Source organism: Sapajus apella, unplaced genomic scaffold (assembly GCF_009761245.1).
Source record: "Sapajus apella isolate SASKATOON/1434 unplaced genomic scaffold, GSC_monkey_1.0 scaffold1, whole genome shotgun sequence".
Lineage (NCBI taxonomy): Eukaryota > Metazoa > Chordata > Mammalia > Primates > Cebidae > Sapajus > Sapajus apella.
The window spans coordinates 79,137,014-79,160,385 of NW_022436941.1; the positions used below are offsets into that span (position 1 = coordinate 79,137,014).

The 23,372-nt window shown below is 38.0% G+C and overlaps 1 protein-coding gene across 12 annotated transcripts in view; it reads left to right on the forward strand.

Moving 5' to 3' along the window:
* The window catches only part of PDE4D (phosphodiesterase 4D), a 1,549,195-nt gene that overhangs the window by 1,319,672 nt on the left and 206,151 nt on the right, over positions 1-23,372 (forward strand). For 10 of the 12 annotated variants that reach the window (XM_032281891.1, XM_032281808.1, XM_032282629.1 and 7 more), the window contains 3 exons: positions 5,885-5,921; positions 14,357-14,430; positions 18,943-18,992. In XM_032281891.1, the coding sequence (XP_032137782.1) occupies positions 5,885-5,921; positions 14,357-14,430; positions 18,943-18,992 (161 nt within the window). Of the gene's footprint in view, positions 1-4,176; positions 5,776-5,884; positions 5,922-14,356; positions 14,431-18,942; positions 18,993-23,372 lie in introns of those variants that run through there. The other 2 variants (XM_032282310.1, XM_032282373.1) reach the window with 2 other exon arrangements.

Genomic DNA, 23,372 nt, shown 5'->3' on the forward strand with positions numbered 1-23,372 from the left:
TCAAGGCCAGTCTGGGCAACATAGCAAACCTCCATGTCATTAAAAAACAACTACAACAACAACAAAGATTAGATTCAAGTGTAAGTCCCAGCCTATGACTTCTTCAAAGTGCTAGTTCATGCAATCCTTTGTCATGCTAAAATTTGCAATGTGTGATATTCAGAAGCAGTGTGCCTTACATGGCCACTAATGCTTTAAATATCATGGGATTGGAGGGTCTTTGTTCCATAAAGTAAAAACTTTCTTCTAATTAACTGTATCACCTTTTCCTTGTGATTTAGTAATAGTAAAACAGAGAAAGGTTGCCACCTAGTGTATTTAAGATTTCAACCAATCTTGAACTTGCTTAGGATATTTTATTTTCAGGTGCTGATGTTGGTTTAACTTATTTTTTTAAGATGACAACAGGCTCTTTCATATTTAAGTACTTGAACCATTTATAGATTCCAACGAAGTCTCCATAGGAGTGTGGGCATGTGGATTTCTTGCTTTCAGTGTCCTGCTTGTTTCTGTCTTCTTATTACAGAAAGAATAAGGGTAGAAAATAAAGTGATAACACAGAAGCAAAGATGCAGAGGGGATAGAGAGTAGAAGTTCTTGACTCTACTGCCATTTCTCTTGTGAAAAAAAGAGAGACAATAGTGTACTGTTGAGCCTTGCATTCTCCTGCCTCCAGCAGCCCTAGCTCAGGACTCAGCAAGTCCTTATCTTTGGGAGAGGCAAGGCACCCTGGGACTAATGAAGATGACTCTGGTTCAGTTCCTGGTAACCAGAGGTGGCAGAGCATGTGGCACCTCCTTGGACATCATGACACTTAAGACCAGTGTGATACTGACTCCCACACTGACCTGTAATGGCTCATCCTGTCTGTTCTAGAAGTTTCTGCACTTGCATTCTACTGTGACTGTTACCTGGGTACCAATCTGACCACCCACATACATATGTGCATACATACATATAGACATCCAGTGTCAAAATGACTTTTTTCTGAGCCTTCCTATCCCTCATTCTCCACCTGTCCCCCATGAACGCTCCAGTTCTTTTTGTTTTTTGAAGAGCTGTATTTTTTCTTTTTTTTTTTTTTTTTTTTTGAGACAGATTCTCGCTCTGTCTCCCAGGCTGGAGTGCAGTGGTGCGATCTCGGCTCACTGCAACCTCTGCCTCCCGGGTTCAAGCATTTCTCTCCCTCAGCCTCCCATGCAGCAGGGATTATAGGTGTGCGCCATCACGCCTGGCTAATTTTTATATTTTTAGTAGAGACGGGGTTTCACCATCTTGGCCAGGCTGGTCTTAAACCCCTGACCTCATGACCCGCCCACATCGGTCTCCCAAAGTGCTGGCATTACAGGCGTAACCCACCGCGCCCGGCCAAGAGCTGTATTTTCCTTATAACAGATCCCAGCTGTTTTTGTTAAGGGTTATTGTTGTTATATTTATTTTTATTTAAATAAAAGTCAATATTGCATCATCCTCACCCAAAATTCACATTACCAGGAGGTGCAATTTCAAGTGTCCAGGCGATAATCAAATTTCTCAGTCACACTTTATAGGAGACCCTAATTGTCTCTTCCCAACCCCACTTTACTTGGCAAGGCACTTTAAAGTTTCTTTTTGGTAAAATTGTTCAGTTGCAAAATTTCAGAATCATTTTATTTCATAGGAATATTTTTAGCATATGTTATTATTCAATTCATTAAAACCCACACATACTTTCAGCCAAATCATATTCACAAAGTGAATCTTCTGTTGATCTTAACTACCAGATCTGTTTTTAAATTATTATAAGCAAATTGTAAGACACAATGAAAAGATATGTTTCTAACCACAAATAAAAATATGTTTTACCTGCCTCATTTTACTAGTAACAGTATGTCTGAAGAGATCTGTTTTAATATTGAGTTGAGGACTTAGACAAAGATTTTTAAATTGTATGTTAGGTACATATTCAGAGATAATTTAAGCATTATATACTTTTGAAAATAAAAGAATAGGATATAACCTCTTTATTGAGGACATCTGCCATTGAAATGCTGGGAATACATTTTACTGTTACTAAAATTAGACTATCTTGAGATATTTGGCAGAAACCATTTCTGGGCAATTTATTAAAAAATAACATATTCCCTTCACTAAAAGTATAACTGTCTTTCGTTATGCTTTCATAGGGAATAAAGCAAGACTGGTAAATTATCTTAAATATTGTATATTCTAAGTATATCATTTATAAAACTTGGAAATACAACCGAAGAAAAAATTTAAACATTTTAATAAATATGCAACCCTTTTGAGTTGTGAAAGATTCAAATCCAATGTAATCTATGTACAAAATTAGGGGACATATTTCCATGGATTCATTTCAGATTGATGATGTGCTTGGTCAAGATAACTTAGTTCTGAAAAAATAAACTTCATAGTAGGATAAATATAAAGAATAAATGAAAGAGGAGATGATAGCTTGGGACAATTACAGAATTTCATATTATTTTAATTTTGGCTAGCTGAACTGCCTCTCGTCCGTTTTACAATACAATGTCTTCAGCTTGGCCGTGCATTGAGGCAGATTAATAGTTTATCGAACTGGCAAATCAAGTAGGCATAGATAATATGTCTTTTCTCCTTTTGTAATATACCTCCCATCAGTAAATTTTTAATAGCATTTTTTAATGTCAGAAACCATTGAACTATCTTGAATGCAATATATGTAGTATATACAGTTATTGAAAATGTCTGTTGTGTTTGGACTTCTAATGCACTACACAGTTTACTGATTTGTCCACCACTCACAAGAATGTTTGGCTTCAAATGAACCCTAAAGTTGCCTTTGTGCGTGTAGAAAGCTGTCAAATGCTTAGCTCTGGATTTTGTATTCTTGCTTTTTAAACACTGGTGTATCTGGCAGTATTTCTTAGTTGTTTTGTGGGAGTTAGGCTACTGTTTCAAAATAAGTACATAAGACAAACTGTAGCGCTACATTTTGCCTATATGACACAGCCAGAAGGCAAAGTCAGAATGATAGGCCAAGGAAGAAATGTAGCTGGCCAGCCCTGGCATCATTTTGAAATTTGCATTTATTGGGCCATTTTCCTAGAGCTTTATTTTTAATATTTTTAAGCCGTTTCATAGGAATCTGCCAATGCATATCATAACAGGGGACCATTCCAGGCATGGCTGTGCAGCTTACTACCTGCGTGTCTTTGTGTTAAGTCTCTTAACCAATTTGAGCTACAATTTTCTCATCTGAAAAATGGGGGTAATATCACCTACCTTGCAATGTTGTTGGAATATTGTATAAAAAATATGCCTGCCATGATAACATTCTTTTTACTTTTGTAAATGTTTAAAATTTTCATAACTTTTGTTCCCCAGAACTTTTTCTTTCCCCCAGAGATTTTAATGCTGTCATCTTCCCTCTCTCTCTCAACTACCACTGATTTAGTTTAGGTCCTCATCTCTTCTATTCTCTACACTGGTCTCCCTACTTCCCTTTTGCCCCTTGAATGCCCTCAATCTTTTATACACCTGTCACAGAGGCTCAGTAGTTCTTCTTAATGAAGTATCAGTTTTCTGAGTCTTTGCAATTCCCTGACTGCATAGCAAGCAAAAATCATTATGATTTAAAAATACTTACTACTGCTAATTATTATTATAGCAATGTTTTTTGAATATTTGCTGTGTGGCAGCACATTTTTCTGCACTTAACCTTATAAATTTATTGAATCCCAAACAACACTATATGTATGTGCTATTATCTTCGTTTTACAGAAGAGGTAACCAAGGGAAAGGGAAGTTTAATAACTTGTACAAGTTCATACACCTAGTATGTGGAGAACTGAAATTCCAACCCAAACTTCCATCAGAGAGTAAAATCCAAGTTCTTGTACATGTCGTGCAAGGTCTCCATGATCTGCAGCCTGGCTCATTACCACCCACAATTCTGGCATTTCCTGCCTTGCATGGCCTTCTCTAGAATCACTGAGCTTCTCATTGCAGCTCCTTATCTCCTTCTTCCTCATCTAGGCAACTGCTAGGCTTCCTTGGCTTCATCCCTCCCTGCTGGCTCCCTTGGGCACAGTGGCCTCCTCCCCACTTCAGTGTACCAGGCCTGCTCCCACCCTGGGCCATTGCTCTAGGAAAGAACCTTTCTGGGCTTGACCTCCGAAGACTTTTTTTTTTTTTTGAGAGTTATGTAAATTATTTATTGATAAGAGAAGAGCAGTATCTTGGTATCTGTTACTATAACAGAATAGCACAGACAGGGTAATTTACATAGAAAAGAATTATATATCTTACAGTTCTAGAGGCTGGGCAGTCCAAGGGCATGGCATCAGCCTCTGATTAGGGCATTTGGGATGCATCATCCCAAAGGATGGAAAGATGGAAGGGCAAGTGAGCACATGCAAAAGAAAAAGCATGAGGGGCTGGGCTCACTTTATAACAGCCCACTCAAGATAACTAACCCACTCCCACCGTAACAGCATTAATTCATTCCAGAGTGTGGAGCCCTCGTGACCTAATTACTTCTTGCAGGCCCTCACCTCTTAATACTGTTACAATGGCAATTAAACTTCAAGATGAGAAAATACCTTTTTTGATTGAAATCCTGCCTCTACCACTTATTACCTTTTACATCTTACACTCTCTCTGAACCTCAGTTGCCTCCTCTATTAAATGATCATGAAACCCAATTGTTCTAGAGTTCTATGAATAATCTCTACAAAGAGCAGGTGCCTCTTGAAAAACATGCTTCTGGAACTAAGGGGGTATAAAATAACACATGCTTCTTTTAAATTGTTTTTACCTTCTTTTGGTTTTATTTCCCGCATTTTAATTTTCCAGATATCCACATGGTTTGATGATAGCCACACCACCTAGTCTAGCTATCGGTAACAATTTATTTAGTGACATCATCCATATGCTCCCTGTGCCACGGCATGTTTCATGGTGTTGTTTGGGGTCACTCGGGTCCTTTTCAGATTGTTCATGCGTGAGTGAAAAGTTTATTTGCACTGTTCTCAATTAGGGTCATGACCAGGAAGCTGTCTGTGTTGAATAACAGCATTCACATTTGATTTAAGAACTTTAGCAAGCTAGATCAAGAAATAGCTGATAGTGACTCTGGAAATCCTTCTCTCAAATTATTCTTGCGAAGAAATGCCACAGAAGAACACTGGGCCCCAGTTTCTCACTTTCCTCTAACTAGAATGTTGCACAACTTTCTTTGCCTTTCCCTGTCCCTCCAAGACACGTCATGCTGACACCTTGCTCCCATACCCCAGGCACGGTGTAGCTGGGGTTGCTGCAGCAACAGCACACACGGAGCAACATGCCCCAGTAACTACAGTGGCTGGGATGTGAGTCAGTTGAAACTTTCAGTGGGTTTTTATTAGTGTATGATGCAGTCCCATGTCATCTACAGTTCCTAGCCTGTCCAAGACTTACACGGGGTGATGCGGAACACTCCATACTAATCACCTTCAAATGTTAGATGGTCAAGGGTTCTCTCGCTGAAGTCACTGCAGTGGCTGGTTCCTTCCATAGCACTCCTTACTAATATCTATAGTAAGAGGCCAAAAGTAAAACTCAGGCCCCACTGCTGGAACACCATTTCTACTACGGCACATGCTGTGTGCCTACAAAGCAACAGTGACCCTGGCTGATGATCAAGAAGCCCCACTGTTTACCCAGCGAGTTGGACAATAGTTAACATCCCGGAAGACATATTTTTAACCCAGTTGCTGGGAAGAACATGTGCTGAAGAATAAGGATGGAATCACTGTAATTCTCTATGGGAATCCATGAAAGTGGAACTTGCCATTTAATATTGATCAACACTGAGCACAGAGTTATTGGTGACTTCTAATGTGGGATTTGGTTTATTTTTCAGACACGGAGATGACTTGATTGTGACTCCATTTGCTCAGGTAAGCACAGCTTGGTGAATGGGCAGGTTTCTCACAGATATAAAAATTTAATTTGGGGGATTAGTTCTGGTTATTAATTTAATTTAATTTTAAATCAAGCACAAATATAAATACAAATTCTTGGTTCATTCAAGCAATTCAAAGGCAATGCTAGAGAAAGTGACTTTGGCTATATTAATCTGTTTCCTGTAAACCCATAGACCCAAGAGTGTGTTTGCTTCAAATAACAAATTAGCTAAGGGATATACTTAATTGGACCCATATTTCCTTAACTGACATAAGTACTAGAAGCAGAAGGCTGTATCATGGCTTAAGTTACATTTAGTATAATTTGGTACATGATCAGTGCTTGAAATTCAATATTCCAATTCAACCCAATACTTTATCTTTTTTTTTTTTACATATCTCATTTGTACAAAAATTTACCTGACATGTTGATGTTTACTTGTTTCTTCTAAGCATACAAGTTATGAAAATACTTTAACTACATGACATAGATGCAAGAAGGTGATAAAATGATCTAAAATGTTTTGGAATATACATATGAAAGGGTTCTATGTATAGACCAATACTTCCCAACCCTACCTGCATGTTAGATTAACCTAGAGACCCTCTTCTCCCAAGATTAACCTTGAGACCTCTTATCCCAGTACCCAGGCTGTAGCCGTGGTCAATTAAATTTTTTAAGATGGAGATCTGATCCAAGCATCTATATTTCTTAAAGGCCTCAGTATTTTTCCAGTGTGCAAAAGTCGAGAGCCCCTGTTATAGACAACTAAGGACAGAATGAGATAAAGCTGATTTAACCTGAGGCATGAAGCAGGTTCAAAGCCAACACTAATGGCTGAGAAATGTTAAATATTGAAATGCAAGTAATCCTGAGAGGTTGTAAAAGTTACAATCAGGCCTATAGCATAAATTATAACCAGGCCTGCATCATACATTAAGGTACTCTTGTACCTTGGACGACTCACTTAGATTTTTGGGATCCTCTTTTTTTCCAACTGGTAAAGTTAGGGGACTGAGCTGGATGAAAGACAGTCAGATCTAGTTAAAACACTTTCACCTCCTCTTGCCAAGTAAATGGACTTGAGTGAGTCACTGAACTTTTCCAAGCCTGGTCTCTTCCTCTGTCAAATAACAGCTCCAAAAGTACCCACCTCATAAGGTTGCTAAGACACTGAAATGATACCAGGATTATAAAATGCTAGGCACAATTGCTAGAAAATATAATACTAAAGGAAATTTTAATTGTTATTGGTTTAAATGTATAGAGCTTAAAATGTTCTTTGATCTCTAAAATGTCATATTATTTTTAAAAAGTGGATAATAGCAGGGTTTAGATAGTAGGATTATGTATAGTTCTACTTTTTAAAATTTCCTGAACTTTTATTACTATAACTTAGACCTAAAATCTAATCAATCCATCAGTAACGTAATGTATAATAGTGCCATTTTTAATTAATGCAGGCAATTAAAAATAAAATACAACCACCATCCTTTTCAGATGGTTAATATCTTGTTTGCTGAAGGTTTTGCTGGAGATTATGAATTCTTTCTAGTACCTGTATTTCTATGTCCAAAAAATTTACACTTAAATGATTTTTTTTTTTTTTTTTTTTTTTGAGACAGAGTCTCACTCTGTCACCAGGCGTCAGGCTGGAATGCAGTGGCGCAATCTCGGCTCACTGCAACCTCCACCTCCCGGGTTCGAGCACTTCTCCTGCCTCAGCCTCCCGAATAGCTGAGACTACAGGCACACGCCACCACGCCCAGCTAATTTTTTTGTATTTTTAGTAGAGACGGGGTTTCACCATGTTGGCCAGGATGGTCTCAATCTCTTGACCTCATGATCTGCCTGCCTCGGCCTCCCAAAGTGCTGGGATTACAGGCTTGAACCACCGCGCCTGGCACACTTAAATGATTTAATAATATTACATGATAGCAAAATCTTATAAAGCTAGAGGTTTTTAATAACTATAGAAAGCTTATAATTCTATAAGAGCTGAGAGAGAGGTGAACAGACAAAATAAGGCATAACAATGTAAGTAACATTACCAAACATAAAACCAATCATTCCAATTTGAGTTCATTCAGGTAGCTATTCTTGTTTCTAAGCAAACTGTCTAGGTATTATTATAAGAAAATATATATATAAATGTTTAATAAAAAATGAAAAAAGTTCTGTGTATGATATCTGGTCTTCTTTCTTCAAGTAATGTTTATTAATCTGCAACAAATAGATTCGTAAATGGGACTTGAACCCTGCCATCAGAGCTCTTAAAATCTAAGGAAATCTGGTCTTCTACCTGATTGGACATTTTCTGTAGTGTACCTATAATCCTCAAGAAAGGAAAAACTAATAGAATTTCAAGATATTGGGAAATACACATTTATATAATTTATTCCATATGTTAGTAAGCTATTTAAATTAAAAAGATGTATACTTAATGTACTTGAAATTAGAAATTTGAATATAAATCAACTTTGTATAATTTATAGGCATATTTGATGCCTAAAAATAATCCCATAATAAATTAAGACTTCGCTTGTGATTGACTAAGTGACTCGGAACGCCTTAGAGAGAGTGGTCATTACTCAACAGGCTGCAGATTTTTTTTAAGTGGCTTCATCATGGTTTTTACAAATGGCAGTTTACTGGAGTATAAGATCTGGAAAGCCCCACTAGAATTAAAAACAAAACAAAAAACTGTTCAACCCTGAAGAGTTTCACCACTGATAGAGCATCTATGGGGAGGCAGATAAGAGAGAAGTCCCAATGAGTACGTTTAGGTGGCCTTCTCTTAAACCCTGTTGGACGTGATTGGCATATTTTGCTGACCCAATCATTAATTCCTCAAATTTTCTTTAATACAAAGTAGAACACTTACCATTTCACAGTAAATGCTAACTATTTTAGCATTAACTCTTTTAATACTAAAAACATAAGATATTTATGTCACTTGAAGTGATACCAACCTAAATTTGCCTGATATATTATAATTGCTTTCACCGAAGGACAGAAAACGACTGGTTTTAGAAAAGTCATTCAGAAAAATATTCAGTCAAGTAAGCCAAAGAATTATCCTCTTTTCCTAGTATGCTTTGAAGTTTGGAATTTCACACCACATTTTAGGGGAAAACCTATGCTTCTCAAAAAATAAAAATAAAAACAAAAGTTTTTCCATAAAAAGTTTAGAAAAATAATAAGAAAAAGAAAAGGAAAAATTTTTAAATTCCAAACCCCCAAATAACTGCTGACATTTTACTTTATATTCTTGATATTTATTTTTCTGTGCATATTTTCTTTCCCATGGCTCCTAAAAATGGCCCTCTACTGTCTAAAGTATTCAAAGATCTTCTCCCAAACCCATCTAATCTTCTACTTCTTCTTGAGAACTAATTTCTTTATGCCTGAGTCCATCTCTAAAACACAAAGGGATTCCTCCCTGGTCTTTCCAAATCATGGTTTCCTTTGGCATGAAAAGAATAAAATCGTAAATTAGAGAATGTAGGAAGTCATGTTAAAAAAAGGTATATTGCACTTTTTTGGCCAGGCTAAAGCCTAAGACATCTTGGATAGATGTAATTTTCAGAAAGGATCATGTAATATCCCTCCATAGTCTATCCCATTGTCTAAAACACTGTCAGGGCTAGAAATTCTTGCTGGTGTTTAACCTAAATTATTTTCCATTTCTGATTTCTTATGCTTCCCCCTATAAGCTCAGAATCCCTTTGGTCCCCAGAAAAAGTGACAGCTTTAAATTTTTTTATTTTAATTGTTGAAGTATTCCCTTGTGTTTGTGTTGAAATCTTTTGGTGTGAGTATTTCTTTAGACATCAAGGCTACGGAGAAATCCCAGTGGAGTGCACTCAGCAACTGACATTTTTTTCTTAGCCAGAGCTCTTGGGGGCCAAGGAGCACTAAGGACGCACAGGCAGATGAGCTGTAGGAAACTCTTCTCTGCGGTCAGCTGCCTCCGGGCTCAGTGATCCCAGGATTTGTGACAGCACCACCCTGTAGTAAAACTCTAAGTTGACTAGAATTCTCATGTAGAAGTATGTAATGTTAAATGAAGTAGACACTGGTGAAAGAGAAAGCAGGAAAACCCAAGCTTTATGCTGGATCCCTGGAGAAACCCTCACATCATTCAGACTAAGGAGGTACTTATTTCTGATTTGAAAATACAGGGTAGGAACAACAACTACATCTTTTTGCCTTTACTGTAACCAAAATACAGCACCTGGGATACTTGTAGGAAGAAAAATGCAGTAGTTATTAACACTATAGAATATTACCATTTAGTTGGTAATAGAACATAACCAATATTCTTCCAATACTCCTACCTGCCCCTCAGCCACTTCACCCAGCAGCAGCGGTCTTGTGGCCTCATCACCATCCCCAAGCTTGCAGACTGTACTAGGGCCTCCCTGCCAAGCTCTGAAAGAAGATAGTCACCTGGTTGCAGTTGGTGTTAATTTTTTAGCTTGTCTTTAGCCTTAATTAATTTAAATTACAATTACTGTCTTCTGGATATCTAAGTTCTTTTTAGATCAAATCATATAAAATTGTCTATCAACCTTTTCTGGTTTACAAACCAGCAATTTCATACAGTTTAAACAAACATAACTTGGAAAGAGATTTTCTTTTCATAAAAATGACACTTCTATTTTGTAAATAAGCCCAACTTCACTCCAGCTTTTTCCGGAGGTATAACCGAAGTAACGAATCTCTCCTAGTGCCGGTCTCCGCTTCCCTCGCCGTCAATGGCAACTCATGGTCTGTGTTTTACCGCCATCTAGTGGTAGTAAGTGTATATGGTTATGAAAAACAATCATTAAAACCATGTATTTCCCTGTTTTTTTAAGGCTATAATGTTCAGCTGTTTTTGTTTGTTTGTTTGTTTGTTTGTTTGTTTTTTGAGACAGAGTCTCACTCTTTCGCCAGGCACCAGGCTGGAGTGCAGTGGCGCGATCTCGGCTCACCGCAACCTCCGCCTCCCGGGTTCAAGCAATTCTCCTGCCTCAGCCTCCCCGATAGCTGGGACTGCAGGCGCGCGCCACCACGCCCAGCTAATTTTTGTATTTTTAATAGAAACGGGACTTCACCATGTTAGCCAGGATGGTCTCGATCTCTTGACCTCGTGATCCGCCCACCTCGGCCTCCCAAAGTGCTGGGATTACAGGCATGAGCCACCGCCCCCGGCCCATGTTCAGCTGTTTAAGTGTTAAATGAGAGCTGCATTTTTCTGCTATTTTCAGTGAATCCTATCCGTGAATAAATGTTTAGAAGCACCTAAGAAGATCCGAGAGTAGCGTATGTAAATAACATTGAATCCTTCCCCATGGGCTAATACATGAACCCAAAATTTTTCTGTAACACTCCCAGTATTTCTTTCCTAAGGAATATATATTTCTCATCATTGCCAATGTATTTTTGACATTGACTGGCTACACTTTTGCTTGGTGGGGCAGAAGAGAAAGAAATGACCTTAATTTTCTAACCATTGAGCTATGTGGGAGAAACCTCAGGGACCTTTTTAGTTAGCAAGCATTAAGGAGTGAGGACTATTATAGGGGCATTACAGTTTGACGACAGCTCTTAAAGAGTTGAAATCAGGGGAAGTGAGGGCTGCCCAGAACAAAAACAAAGAACAATGGAAATTTAACTTAGGGACTTCGGTAAAAATGTTTCTAGTTCTCCCCACAGCCTACAGTAACAGATGCCTCTCTCTTTGTGCCCTGCAGTGCAAAGTGAAAGCTTAAAAGACTAACACAGTAATAAGTGATAATGATGCCAAATGTCAATCAGCGAGGCCCAAGGCAACACCCCCTTATAAAATTTATCTGGAACTGTTATTTACACTTCTACTGTTTACACCATGTTATAGTGTAGAAGATAATAGTTAATATGGAACATAAAATTTATAAAATACTGTTTGTCCTACTGCAAAACACACACACACACAATAAATAATCTAATACTGGCATGCATAGGGAATAATGTCTCTACAAGGTTATTTATTGCAACAGTGTTTGTAAGAAAAAAAAAAAAAAAAAAACTTTAAGATAAAAACCTAAAACTTAATTGCCCAGCAGCTAAACATCTGAAGGAGAGACTGGAAGACAGATTTCTTTTTTCACTCTTTGTTTTGAAGTATTTCATATTTATAATATAGAGAGTATAGCTGGTACTTGTGCAAATTATAAAGAATAATACTAAATTAGGAAATAGAACAGCATCAATATTTTAATGCCCATGAGTGTCCCTCCCCCGGTTAATCTGTTTCTATTGCCTCTTTTCTGAAATAACAATAATTTTGACTCAATTATAGAAAGGGAGACTTTTTGCTTTAAACCCTTTTGTTTAAATTCAGAACCATGTCAAGATATAAATTATACAAAAATAAATTTTAAATTAAAAGCTAAGACAAAATAATATTAAATTAGGTTGTGCATTAAATTAGATGTTTATTATAACAGAGGCAAAGCTTCTGTGCAGAAATTTTTTTCTATCATGAACTAATGTTTCTTTTCATGACTGATGTTTCCTTTCAAATGAGCATAGAAAATAAATCGCCTGCAGTTCTATGTCTATTTATCTAGCTGTCAACTGCAATGAACTTAAATATTATGTATTGGAATAAAAATCTCAGAATTCCGGGGTTCAAATTTTTTCCTAGGAAGTGGATCGATTATCTGGTGCAATGAATTTATCTTAAAGTCTTCATTAGTGTGTTTCATATTCGCTTTTTAAAACATAAATTAAGCCTGTATGATTTAATGACAGTGGATCATTTATCCGATTTACTTATGCATCATTCAAGATTTCATGCCTAATGAAAGACATCGTGGTCTGATGTCAGCAGTTGGCTATTTGACTACTCCATCATAGGCAGCGTGACCTTTCAGAGCCGTGGGTTGTTTATATGAGATAATGAGCCAGGTTTTTCCAGTGACTGAGTTAATCACGGTTGGCTTCTTAGGAAGCAGCATTAACTCCTTCAGGGGAAAACACTGTAAGTCACTGTCCCAGGACATATACAGCTCTCCATTGACTTACACAAATGAATGTCAATTTTGTAAACAACAACAACAAAACAAGAGTCTGGGACATTTTTGTCTTAGAAAAAAAATTAGACTGATTTTAGTCTAGATCTGTGCCACATGAAAAATTTCTGAAAACAACTTTGGAACCCTTGGAACAATTAAAAATTTGGAGACTCTTGAATTACCAATGCTAGGGATTAAGGAATTTCCCATGTGCATGCCAAGTCATTAAGTCAAAGTCATTAAGTCAAAAATACACTGATATTGCCTGAATGCTTTCTATTTGCTAGGCACTGTTCTGGGCACCAAACCTGTCATTCCATATAATCCTCACAACAGTTCTACGAGGTGCATATCACTATCCCAGTTTTCCAGCTCAGGAAGCTGAGGTACAGAGAGGATACATAACTAGTCCAAGTTCACACATTTACTACATAGCAGAGCCAGGCCGTCTAGGTCGTTACATAGTACCTACTTGGACATTTGAAATCTGTGTTTTACATAAACTTAGCATTCTAGTGGTCACTGAGATCACTTATAATCCCATCTAATATGGATTCGACCCTGGGAAAACTTGCCCATTTCAGGAGAAAGGGAAGAAGGAAGAAGGAGATAATGTCCTCCTAACCTTCTCCTAGGCTCACTTGCAGTCCATTGGCTACTTTCTAGTTCCAACTGGAAGTAGATAAAGGAAGAGACTACTAGAGATAGTGACACCTATTGGTCCTGCCTTGTCATGTGTGTGGCCATGTTGTGTCTATGTATTCATTTATTCAACAAATTTTTATTATCTTCTGTGTGCCAGGCATTGTACATGCACAGGGCAGTAGCGCTTTGTGTAAGAAATGCATCCCTGAGAGCTTACAATGCACAATTCAGATGACCTTAACAAAAGAAAACAATGCTTACTAGCTAGAGTAGCCATGTATCAAAGGTAGAAAAACAGTTTAAAATTTGCTTCGCTTGCCAACTTAAAATTAGGAGAATCTTAATCAATTTTTGAAGAGAATTTGGGAGCAGGGAATTTTTTATCCCTAAAGTGAGATTTATTCACATTTTATATTATACTATTTGAAATGTGCTATATGTATATCGCCTGGAGTATTGTCTGGGTGACTAAGGAACCCAGAAATAATACCGTGGAAACTGCTGCTACTGTCACCATATTCATAGACAATGCGGAGAGATTTCTGGAAAATCCCTGCAGTCTGGCCTCTCTGGATTTCATGTGGATACCTGCAAATTTCACTAAGTGTTGGGAGATTCTTTAGTGGTATATGAAACTAAGTTGCAAGCAGTATCAAGTTTTCTCTTAACAAACCATTTTCCAGTGTATTTTAAATGGCCTTAGTTCAAGAAGTTTCAAGAATCCTTTCTTGTTGTAGGTCTTGGCCAGTCTGCGAACTGTACGAAACAACTTTGCTGCATTAACTAATTTGCAAGACCGAGCACCTAGCAAGTAAGATATCCTTTTTTTCCCCCTCTTTTTTGCTGAACTCTTAAATAAGTTTCCTCAATGTGATTGAACCCCAGGCAATATGTTAGACTTATCTGTGTTGTTGCCATGTTGTCTAACCGTGTACACCAAGTCATATGATGTCCTGTTAATTTTCTATAAATACTTTGTGGTGATGGTTCTAATAACAGACATGAAGCAATATGACAAATAAATATGGTGATTCCATCTGTCAGAAATCACCTGGCATGATCAGTCTTCTCTCCAGTTATTTACACTCAGGGTAACTTTATAGTTTGGGCTTACTTCATAAATTAACCATGGGTGAATAATCTCATCACACCTTAAGGTCAGCTGAAAGTCATCCTCTCAAGATAACAATGATTTGGAGAAGCACCATATCATAGCAAAAATATTTGATTCTCCTGCTGTTACTGACTTTTAAATCAGCAGCATTCATGGAGCAATTAGTAGAATTGTGATTTATATGACAACACAGAAAGCATTTGAAAGAGGGACAGCTAAGATGGGAAATGATTATCATTTTGAGTTCTTGATAAACGTAAAAAAATCTAAAAGGATAAAAGTAATTTTTCGATATTAAATGAAAAACTGGTTTGCTATTATTTAAATGTCCATTTAAAAATCTGTTATTAATACTAAATAAAATATTAAAATACCAACTTCAAATAATTTTCCAGAAAAAAAAAATTAAATCAATACTAAGAGGACAGGGAATATAAGTGTATTAGGAACTATAACTTACCTAAGTGTATAACATTTCATAGTAGTTACTACTTCTTAAAAATAATGAAAAATCTGAACTTTCCATTTCATAATAATAAAATTGACCTCCCAAATTCACATTTTCCATTATCAAAAATAGCTCTGGCCATTATTCAAGTACTTCTTGTGATAGAAAAAAAGTTTTTAAAAATCGATATAAATGCCACAATGCAAGTAATTGGCATGGGACCCATTAGCCTCTGTATTTCCAGGTAGTGAATTTTTGCAGTTCTATTCGCTCAGCCTGTACACTTCTCATTGTCTTCCTCTCCTCATCTACTGGGCTAATTGTCATTCATTCTTTGGGTTGCAGCTTAAATAAAATTTCTTTTGGAGCACTGCACCTGACAATACCCAACATAAACACACACTCACAAGCCCTAATCAAGGTGATGTGCCTTTCCATTTTTGTCTCATTGCACCTCGTGCCTCATTCCTATGTTAACGTGTATCTCTCTGTGCTTCTGTTGCCTATTTGTCTATTGGGATGCTGCTAGACATTGTCAGTTCCCAGTGAGTAGAGATGTAGCTGGCTCACATCTGTATTCCCTGTGCCTAGCATAATACATAGTCTATCACTCTGCAAAGGCCTGTTTGCTGATAGAGTAAAGTAGTAACTCAGCATGTGAAACCTGAGGGTGTGCTTTGAGGTACCTGTTTATTACCAATCACGTTTTCTATGTAACATGGCCATACAATAGCATATTGACCTCAGCAGCCCCCTGGGGCTTTGAGGATTTGGTAGCTTATCAGGTCAGTCACCTCTCCATTAGAGAGTCTCAGCTCTGCAGAAGAAATGAAGTTACTGGTTATCACTCCCAAACTTTTTTGTCTCAAATTTACCCAGGAAACTGAACTTGTTGTTTTTAAAAGGTGAACAAGAAACTGCCTTTATGCTTCTTTTACATATGGTCACCTGGGTACCAGCATTTAAAGCTGTGACGGGCAAACAGTTGATCAGTCAGGCTTCAGAGAGATGATCTGAGGCCTGTTCTATGCAAGAAGTTTTCTGCTGACTTACAGGGACCAAACAGATTAAAACCGAAAGGAAGAGCTTGAAGAAAACAGAAAATCATAGCTTAAGCCCAAACTTCCTCCCTGTCTTGACAATGCCCAGGGTGATATCTAACCAAATAGTATTATCTGGCAGACTCTGAGTAAAGGCCCTGTGGTCTTCCTTTGGTCAATGCAAATTTGTGCCTCTATTACTGTTTCAAACCAAATCAGATTCTTTGGGCATCAGAGTAGTAGGATTCAATCTATGCATGGCTCAACTCAATTCTGTTCAGGCAGAACGAAGTGATGTACCTGGTTCATCAGACAATGACCCTGGAGGAATGAGAATTTTCCCTGCTGGCACTCATAGAGCCACTAGAGCATTTCCACGCTCACCTTTGGATTTTGTGGAAGGCGTGTGCTACCTTGCACAAGCCACCCTTTTTATTTGCTGCAGAAAAGGAGTCTAGGAAGAATGCGTTCAAAACCCGACCCGTGGGCCGGTCTTCAGACGCACGCTACTGACTTGTTAGACACTACTGGCTCCTGTCACCTTGGGTTTTTTGTTTTTGTTTTGCTCTTGAGATTTTTTTCATTCCAGAAGTGAGTCCTGGCTCATTTGTCGTTAAAGGAGGTATCGATACAACCATGGATCAAAGGATTAATATTTTCTGCTTGCCATTTCTTGTTGAGCTATCAAGTTTCTGAGTGCCAATTAATTGTAGGATTGATAGTAAGAGGAGATAATTAGTAACAAGTCAACCATCTGGTTTTCCAAAACTGTAGAAGAGTATAAAAATATTCATTTCATACCTTTCCCAGACAAAATCAATGATTTCTACATTTTCACAGAGCAAGGACTGAAAAGAAATAATCAGGATATCAATTATTTGAATGATAAACTCTTAGCAAGAAAGTAACAGCCTGTTCAACACAGCAAGACCCCATCTCTAAAAAAAAAAAAAAAAAAAAATTAATTAGCCAAGCATGGTGACATATACCTGTAGTCCCAGCTACTTGGGAGGCTGAGGTAGTAAGGGGAATCACTGGAGCCCAGGAGTTCAAGGCTGTAGTGAGCTATGATCACATCATTGCACTCCAGCCTGGGCAATAGAGTGAGACCCTGTCTCAAAATTTGTTTTGAAAAATTTAAAAAGAAGATAATTACTGGTATATAGACCAGAGCTATTTCAGAGCATCTGCTTAAAACATTAACCTTCTGGTTTATCAAGTTTAAATTTTCCCCATTTTCCCCCCAACCATGTTATTTTATAATTAAAAAACTAAAATAATTCAGAAGTAAAATTTGGTGCATTTTCAATCAAACACAAAATTTTAATCCCAAACTGTTACCAATAAACTAAAGAGAAATGAAAGGGAGCCAGAGGCTGAGTGGAACCAGTGAGAATTTACAAAATCCTAGGCTGCTTTCCCCACGTTTCCCCAGCCCTGCTAAGAGAGTCATCTCAGCAAGGCGTATTTGAAGAGCCTGATGCCATCTGCACATATGTGAGGCTGTGCATATAGGTTCCAAAAAAAACATCTAAAACTAAGGCAACAGAGCAGAGTATAGGCCCTAGGACTACTTTAGTAGAGTTCAAATCTCAGCTTTGTTACTTAAAACAAGTTCTGCAAACTCTCAGAGTTTTGTTTTTCTCATTGGTAAAATGAGAACAAGGAAATTTACTTCCTTAAGGCTTATTGTGAGGATTAAATGAGATAGTTCATTTAAAGTGCTTATTTAGCAATGTCTGGTCCACAGGAAGTGTTTATTAAGTGTTAGCCATTAGTAGAGGCAATATATATCTATAATTATCGTATATCTAATATATTTATATCAGACTCTTTGAATCTAAAAGTGTTTTTTAATTATTATATTTTCAAAGTTGTCAATCATAAGTAATAATGTTATAAAGTTATATTTCAAAAATGTTGATGAATATTTTATCAATGATATTCTTTTCAACATTATTTATTAAGCATTGACTGAATACTGGATGCATTGTGCTAGGCTCTATAGGGAATATAAGTTAATCAGAGTATGCTTTTTTTTTTTTAACTTCAAGTGGTTTATAGTCATTTTGGGGAACTTGGCAAGCATCTGAAAACAGAGAATATAAGATAGAATTTATTTAATTATACTTTGGCTTATAGTATTTCTAAAGCCTCTATAGTATCTACTTAGAAAGTCATTAATATACCTCTCTAATAAATATATCAGAGATGTTTCTCAATATAAGAAAACAGAAAGAAAAAAGTTCAAATAGCTTCTCTAATTATAAGATAGTTTACAACAAATCATTCGCTTCTCATAATGTACAGGCAATCATGAGAATTTATGCCAACAATAAAAATTTCTTAACCCTATGCTAGGGAAAGCAATTATAAATTGACTGCTTTTTCAAATTCAGAAAGTCTGTAAGCCTTGGCTGCAGTGAATAGAGTCAATATGAATTTCCTCTTCTCTCATGTCCCAGTGGCACTTACATCAGCTTATTTACCCCAAGTCAATCACTGTGAGATTTAACAGTTTTCTTTTTGGACATGTGTGATCTGAACCATAATACAAAGAACACCTAGGGAGTTGTCTGGCTAGTCTGAAAGAACTCATTTGCATGTCCAAACTTAAAAATAATCTTTTAAAGTAAAATGCTATATCTGAAATGACTCAGAGAGCAATCAGATCAACAAGCCCCACATATTTACTGCTTTGTATTTTTCTGTCTTTGTCAGAAGATCACCCATGTGCAACCAACCATCCATCAACAAAGCCACCATAACAGGTAAGAAAGATCTGGAGCTTATTCTTCCCATGTCTAGGAAGAAACCATTTCTGCCGAGAGTCAATATAACACCAATACCAATTTCATGCTACAATTTGAAAATTGTAAAGAAATGAAATCTTTCTTCTCTACATTATCATTTCTACCATTGATCTCACAAATTGTGCAAGCTGTTATTTGGAAAATTTTTACTGATTTACATTTTTTACTGATGTACATTGTTTTTAACCATTTAACTCTGTGCTTATACTCATTTGAGCATTGCTCTGGGCACTTGTATTTTGAGAGATGATGTTACCTTCAAGTCGCTTACCATTCTGGTTCCACACATGTTATTAGCATGATATTAATGTGTGGTCATTTAGTTTAATAAGAGTGAAGGCATTGATAAAAGGAGTACCTTGTTGGTTCATCAGTATCCCACTTGTGTGTAGGAAGGAACATTGTTCCAGTAGTTCAATAAAAGACTGAGAGATCTGACAATAAACTCAGTTTGGAAGGGAAGAGAAGTTAACATACAATACAGAAAAGTTCAATGAGATCAAAACACAGGAATCTATAGATGCTTGGGAAAGAGAAACAGGAGGAAAAATCAAAGAAGTCAAGGGCATAAAAATAAGATTATCTCAATTCCTATCTATTAGTCTGTTTTAGACAAAGGACCTGACCTCAACCTCATTCAAAAACAGAATGCATGATCTCATTTTGCTGAACCTGAAACCAAACTGAACTTATTTGATTATTTCTTGAAACTCCAGTTGATTCATTAAAATAATTGCCTGGAGAAGAAAACCTATGTTTTCTAAAATTATTACCAGAGGAAAATTAGCATATTCTCCAAACTAGAACAATTCTTCATTGGATTCAAGTGTCTTCCTTGAGCTCCAACCTATAATGTGCTGAGTAGCTCTTATTAAGTTATTACTGAGTGCACTTAACTTTTTCATATTCAGATGTCTGTTGTGCTTGTGGTCACCACATTAGAGTTAATTCTGGAATCATTGTTAATGTCTTTTCTGAATGTCATCAAATGGGACTTGTATTTCAATGAATGTTAAAGTATTGATTCTCTTCTTTGTGTTACTCTTTCAAGATATTACTGGGGATGACTTCCAATTATAGTTTCATAGTACATATATGGTTAACCAGTTTTGTTCTTGATATTGATCAAGAGATGAACAATAGGGCTGGGGGTGGTGATGGCTCATGCCTGTAATCCCAGCACTTTCGGAGGCTGAAGCAGGTGGATCACTTGAGGCTAGGAGTTCAAGACCAGCCTGGTTAACATGGCTAAACCCTGTCTCTATTAAAAATATAAAACTTAACTGGGCTTAGTGACAAGCACTTGTAATCCTTTCTATTTGAGAGGCTGAGACAGGAGAATCGCTTGCACCCTGGAAATAAAGGTTGCAGTGAGCTGAGATTGCGCCACTGCACTCCAGCCTGGGCAGCAGAGTGAGACTGTCTCCAAAAACAAAAAAAAAAAAAAAAAAAGAGAGAGAGATGAACAATAACAGTTTCTATATGCTAAAATATATACTTTGAATAACTGATTTCTTCTGCAGAAACTCAATTTCAATATAAATGAGGCTAAACTGAGTTGGATATGTGGACCTGGATCCCTCTGTTTCTATACACTTTCCTATGCTGAGGGATGGACAGGCGTACATTTGTGAAACTGTACCTGGGGCCTCTAGTGAGAGAAGTCACATAGAAGCATGTCCTCATGCTACTCCAGGCACTAAGTCTGACCGCTTTCAAGAGGGACTACCTTCAACCCCCAATTTTGCAATAAGCAAGACTGACGCTGTTTGGGCAGAATGCAGTGCTATTTTGATTCTTGGAAGCTTTTTTAGCTTGAGGTCACATATGAGCTGGCCTCACAGGTGGAGCAGCATTCTCCCAGAAGAGTAGCATCAGGTACCAGTGGAAATTGTTGTGTCCGACAACAGACAGTTGGGTGCTCAGTGGTCAGGGCAGCTGCCCAGCCACCCCAGCAGATGCCAGGCACAGATTAACAGGAGAGAGTACCTGCACTCAGAGGGTACAGACTTGATCTTAAGCACATGTGACAGACCTCAGAGATGCTCTTAGAAATGTACACATAGTAAGGGGACCCTGGAACAGTACCAGAGGGAATTACAAGCCACAGAAATTGGGAAATTCAGGTGAAGATGGCCTCGTTCGTACGCACAAGCTCCTGACCTGAGGCGTAGGGACAATGGGGAAATAGAAATACCTTTTCTAGAAAGGGCAACTAATTAACTGTTGCTACCACTTAGTGCAGCTGGGCTCCTCACAAAGCACAACAGGAAATGAACTGACTAAAGATGGGATGTCATTTTTGTTGCCCAAACATAGCAAACCGAGGTGGGAACATGACATGGGGAGAGGGGGATGAGGGCAGTAGCAGGGGAAGATTCCTCTTTCTGAGCACATTTTGAAAAAGTGGGCTCTTAAAACTTCAGTGAAGTAATAATGATGGTTGAGACTTTTACATTAGTAAGATTTGAGACACTCAGAAAAGGTGCTTGTGCCTTTCCTGCTTCAGCAGCTGACTGCTCCGGCCCCACCCTCTAGGCTCACTCCCCCTGAGGTTGGAACCTGGCTCTACCTTGGAGGTCATCCTAGGAAGAGCGAAGAAGTGTTGAAAAGACTCAGTGAGGCAGCCTTTAAGATGAATGAGGGCTTTCTTCGAAATTATATTTAAGGTCTACACTTAACGGTGTAGCCTAACAGTTAAGTTCTGGGCTGATCCAATAGGCTGCTAGAGCACAGAGCTCCAGGAGCCTCTGGATGGTAACACCACAGAACATCACGACGTGGTCCCACCAGAATTGTGTCATGCGGCTGCTCTGCCTGCCCAGAACTCAAATCATGCTCTATCATGAGAGCTTTGTGGCCCTGGGCAGGTTGCATACCCTTTCTCTGATCAGTTTCCCTAGCTATAAAATAGTGACACTGCTTCATACAGTTGCTTGGTTGAATGAGTTAACACACGTGATGCCCTTAGCACAGTGCCTCATAGTACCAGCGCTTAATACATGTTTTAAAATTACCTTTTGTTGTTATTACATGGTTTTGTTTCTAGGGCCCACTGTATACATAGAGCTAGGGGTTTCTTTGTCAGTTTGAGCCCCTATAACACAGCACCATAGAGTGGGTGGCTGATAAACAACATACATTTATTTCTCACAGTTCTGGAGGCTGGCAGTCTGAGATCAGGATGCCCGCATGATTGGGTTCTGGTGACAGCCTTCTTCTAGGTTGCATGAGTGCCCTTTATAAGAGCACTAGTCTCATTTGTGAGTGCTGAGTGCCCCACCCCCGTGACCTAATCACCTCCTACAGGCCCGACCTCCAAATACCAACACATCAGGGGCTAGGATATTGAAATGAATTTTCAGGGCACACAAGTCCATAACAAGGGGTAATGGAAAGAATAGGACAAAGAGACAAGGGAAGGAAAGGGAACAGTGAGAGAGGCAAGCTTACAGGATCGCAGGAGTAAAACTTATGAGTCCCTAAATTGGCCGAAATGGATGCACTTGCTTTGTGCCCATCAAAATGGGGTCTCCTGCTGCTCCCAGCACAGCCTCCCTTCCTCTCATCAGTTACACATGCTGGGAGCCTTGTGATAGTGACGATAGACTTTTGTTCAGGATGAATTTCAAAGTCTAAGAACTCACTTTTGAGTCATAAGTGTTTGAAGGAAAAGTATTAATTCTCTGTCACTTTTCTGCAAACCAACTCTAATTTTTAAAAAAGAAAAGTTAAGAACTTCAGCTGTCTGCATATGACGTACCATGCTTTCTAAGGAGTTGTCCCATAGAATTTATAATACTCGCTTCCTCTTTTCAAGGTTATTACATTTGACATGTATTAAAGCCAGGAAAGTTTGAATTTTTTTTTTTTTTTTTTTTTTTTGAGGCGAAGTTTTGTTCTTGTCTCCCAGGCTGGAGTACAATGGCGAGATCTGGGCTCACTGCAATCTCCACCTCCCGGGTTCAAGTGATTCTCCTGCCTCAGCCTCCAAAGTAGCTGGGATTACAAGCACCCACCACCGTTCCCGGCTAATTTTTTGTATTTTTAGTAGAGACAAGGTTTCACCATGTTGGCCAGGCTGATCTTGAACTCCTGACCTCAAGTGATCCACCTGCCTCAGCCTCTCAATGTGCTGGGATTATAGGTGTGAGCCACTGCGCCTGACCGAGAGTTTGATTATAAAATATAATTAGCATTAGGGTTTTAAAGCAGGTAGGTCACTGACCAGTTTTTATTTCCATATATAGTAGGTAAATGTACAGGTCTAAAATGAGCTAACAATTCCTTAAAAGTAAGGCTTTGAAGTATGCACTTATAAAAGAGACTCACTGCTAA